General features: G+C 36.7%; 1 protein-coding gene across 1 annotated transcript; it reads right to left on the reverse strand.

Moving 5' to 3' along the window:
• Positions 1-529: 529 nt before the first annotated feature.
• Positions 530-2,745, reverse strand: LOC127812221 (trans-resveratrol di-O-methyltransferase-like). Its single transcript, XM_052352603.1, has 2 exons — positions 1,786-2,745; positions 530-1,097 (listed from the first exon to the last, which is right to left on the reverse strand). The coding sequence occupies exons 1-2, from the start codon at positions 2,569-2,571 to the stop codon at positions 777-779; spliced, it is 1,107 nt and encodes a 368-aa protein (XP_052208563.1). The 5' UTR covers positions 2,572-2,745; the 3' UTR covers positions 530-776.
• Between the last annotated feature and the right edge of the window lie 885 nt (positions 2,746-3,630).

The following is a 3,630-nucleotide window of genomic DNA, read 5'->3' on the forward strand; positions in this document are numbered from 1 at the left end:
TGTTGTTTTGATGCTTGATCACCATTGAAACTTATTTGTGATTTGTATTGCTTTCGAGAGATTCAATACGGATTAGATATGGTAGCAAACAACGTAGGGTCCGATAATAGGTAGAGATACCGTTATACCCTATGAAATCATTGTGTGATGATCTCCGTGATTGAATGCATGTTTATATGTTCGAAGGTTGACTAGAGATAGTTAATCTCATATATATACATAGAACTAAATGACCATCGAGAGAGGCTTTTGGTTGTAATTGGATTATCGATTTTCAACTTAAGATAAGGAATAGCAACACCCGAGTAATGAATAATTGAATCATAGAGGTCGACGGTGGATTCACAAACCCTAGTGCCTTAGTCTTGTGAGTTTTAAATCAAAGGAATTATTTTGTTTGCATATTTTATTCATAAATTAGTTTTTATTACAATTGAATTCTTTGTTAATGTGTGTGTTAGGTTAAGGTTAAATCAGTTAGAGTAAACGTCAAATGTTAGTCCTCGTGGGTACGACACTCTATTCATCACTATATTACTTGTCACGATCCGTCCACTTGCGGGATAGAATTTAGCCGGACAACAAGCTTGTCATGCAAGATACAAAAATACATGTTTACTAAATCTAGTAAACATTAGATATTATATCTATATATCACTAGTTACTAATGCATCAAATGTTTGAAACAATTTATTGAGATTGATACTTTATGTCCCCTATATATAAAGGTCTTAGACGAATATATAATTTAGTTTCATGACACTAGAAATCATTTATCATGGATAAACCTCAATGAGAGATCGTAAACCTAAAGTATGGTTTATCTTGTAGTCACTAAATCCAGCTGCGGAGAATAAGTATGCCCACTCTTTTTCTGTTCTTTCCTTTGCAGAGAACAACACCATCATTAACATATCAAAGAAGAGCTGTGTTTGGGTGGACTTGTCATCATTTGCATTTGCTTCTTCTAGCTTTTGGTGTCCCACCACCATGTCGATGATAATAACTTTTCCTCCTTCCTGTCCACTTGGAATGGCCTCTCTACAATGCCTTAGTATTTTCACACAATCTTCATCGCCCCAATCGTGCAATATCCACTGCAAACAAAGATGGATAAGGCATATAAAAGGAAAAGAAAAATAATAAGATTTAGGGCTTTGGCTTGCTTGGATATAAAATATTTTTTTAATCTTTCAAGTGAAGAACAAGTTTCCTATCTTGTTTTTTTTAGATAAAATAGTGAAAACGAAAATTGGGAATTAGAAACTAGAACAAAACCAAATGTTACTCAAATTAAACAAGTGAAAAACAAAAGGATAATAGTAGTAAAGGATGAGCCCTTAGGGTGCGTTTGACCATCAAGGGTTATAGTGGCCCATTTTTTAACTTATTGCGGGTAGCCCACAGACTAATTTTTTGTTCTTATCTTGTGCATAACGTTGTTACCAGACAATTGCACATGCTTGACAAAAGGAGGAATAGCATACCCTAATTGTAAAATTGCAAATGTGGGTGGGATCGCCTCAAATATGGTTCACAACTAGAAACTAGAACAAAACCAAACGTGACCCAAAATAGACAAAGCAAAAAACAAAAACAGCAGATAATTAGATGATGAGCCTTTTGGATTTGCCTAATTTGGGAAGGGACATAGTGGCATTTTTTATCCCACCAGGTTTAGAAAGACGAGGTTAAGAAAGACATAAACTATTTTTATATTCTTATTTTTTGCGTGAAGTCATTAACAGACTATTGCACATGCTCACAAAAGGAGTAATAGTATACCTTGAGTAAAATTGCATTGGCAGGGGGGATGACCTCAAACATGTTTCCAGGAGTGAAGAACAAGTTCTTTCTCCCTGGCAGCTTGTCAACAACTTGAGGAAGATCAAGCACAGTGCACTTCATCTCTGGGAATGCCTCCGCAATGGCCTTAGCCATCGTCCCGGTGCCGCCTCCCACATCGACCAACGAGCTCAGCCCCTCGAAGGCTCCTCTGCACTCTTCGATCACCACAGACGCCACCATACGCGCATCACTCTCCATGCCCTCGTTGAAAAGACTGTTAAAGGCGGGGTTCTGGCCAGCGTAATCCCAAAGCGTCCGTCCATTCGCCGTCAGGAACGGGGTGGGATCGTCGTTCCCCAGCCATGGAGTCAGCCAATTCCATGGCTTTACGATGAGAGGATCGAGAGCCAAGAGCACGAAAGGCGACACGCTCGCAGGTGTAGTCGTCAGGAGGAGATGGGAGGCCGGCGTGAGCGTGTACTCGGCTTCTTCCTCCTGTCCGGTGGCGGCTTTCAGCTCAACGAAGAACCCATCGTGAGCTAGCAGGCGCATGAGGCGACGGATGCAGTGGGATTTGGAGGGGTTGAGAGCAGGAAGAGAAGCAACCAGCTGGGAGAGCTTCATGGGTTGGCCATGGCGGTGAATAATGTCTGGTATGCCCAGCTGAACTGCACATTTCAGACAGGCTGAGCTTATGAAAGCGTAGGTATGGTTCCAGACGTGAGCATGCGCACGGAGAAGCTCATCAGCAGTGCCAATTCTCTCTTCGCCATTCATGGCCATTTCTTAAGATTGATGTGATTTAGTTTGTGCTGAATGGCTCTGAACATTCGGGACGTGTATATGTATGTGTATATATTCTGCACGCAGTGAGATTGCTTTCATTTACGTTTGGCAGGAGAGAAAGAGAAAGAAAATGAAGAGGAAAAGGAAAGAAGATGCATCAATCATTCAGCTCTCTCTCCCACTCTCTTTCTCATATCATAAAATAATAGTAGACATTTTAAATTAGCTCGATTTGAAGAGTTTGTGATTGTTTGAGATCTTCGAACATAATATTTAGATGCTCAATTATAATATTTTTTTATTTTTTTAAAATAAAATTTACATCATATTAATGTATAAATATTATTAAAAATATAATAATTAAATATCCAAAGAACATATTTAAGTTACATGTAAAAAGGTGTTATTGCCACGTGAAACCACGTGCAGAAGCAGGAATCTGTCAGTGGAAATGGGTATGGATAGATTCGATGGGTATCTCAGATCTTTATTTTATTTTATAAACTTATATTATTATTTTTTAAATTTAGACTTTATAATATATTATTTATTATCTTTTAATTTTTATCATAAAAATTACTAAATTTTAATTTTTTATAATTTATTTTTTCATTATTAATTACCTCCCTTGACCTAAATTTAAGATTGAAACTCAACTTAAAGCAAGCATTAAGGGCCAAATTTATTAGATTTTTTTAAAATTCTCATTAACTTGCTACCCTTAGTCTCTTTAACTAAGTCATTCTTGCTCTCACATTTTATTTGAGTTTGGCTCCGTATAAAGGAATGAAGTTTTCTACCAGACCTAACAATGATCAAATCCTACTCATGATTAAACTATCAAACTCGATTAAGATTTTCATTTAGAATTAATCAATAAGCTCGATTATAATTTGGGATAATTTCCTACAATCTAATGATCACTGCAAATCCCAATAAACTTGGATAAATCCTAATTACCTAATTTTAAGTGAAATATTATCTCTAAACTAGTATAAATAAAGGAAGATCTCACATCTAGAATAAATATTCTCAATTATAGTTCTTAGTTTATTT

Source organism: Diospyros lotus, chromosome 10, assembly GCF_014633365.1.
Source record: "Diospyros lotus cultivar Yz01 chromosome 10, ASM1463336v1, whole genome shotgun sequence".
Classification (NCBI taxonomy): Eukaryota; Viridiplantae; Streptophyta; class Magnoliopsida; order Ericales; family Ebenaceae; genus Diospyros; species Diospyros lotus.

Coding starts and splice junctions, on each gene's coding strand:
- LOC127812221 (XM_052352603.1), bottom strand. CDS start 2,571: ATGGCCATGAATGGCGAAGAGAGAATTGGCACTGCTGATGAGCTTCTC. Junction 1,098..1,785: donor CCAATGCAATTTTACTCAAG/GTATACTATTAC, acceptor CTTTGTTTGCAG/TGGATATTGCACGATTGGGG.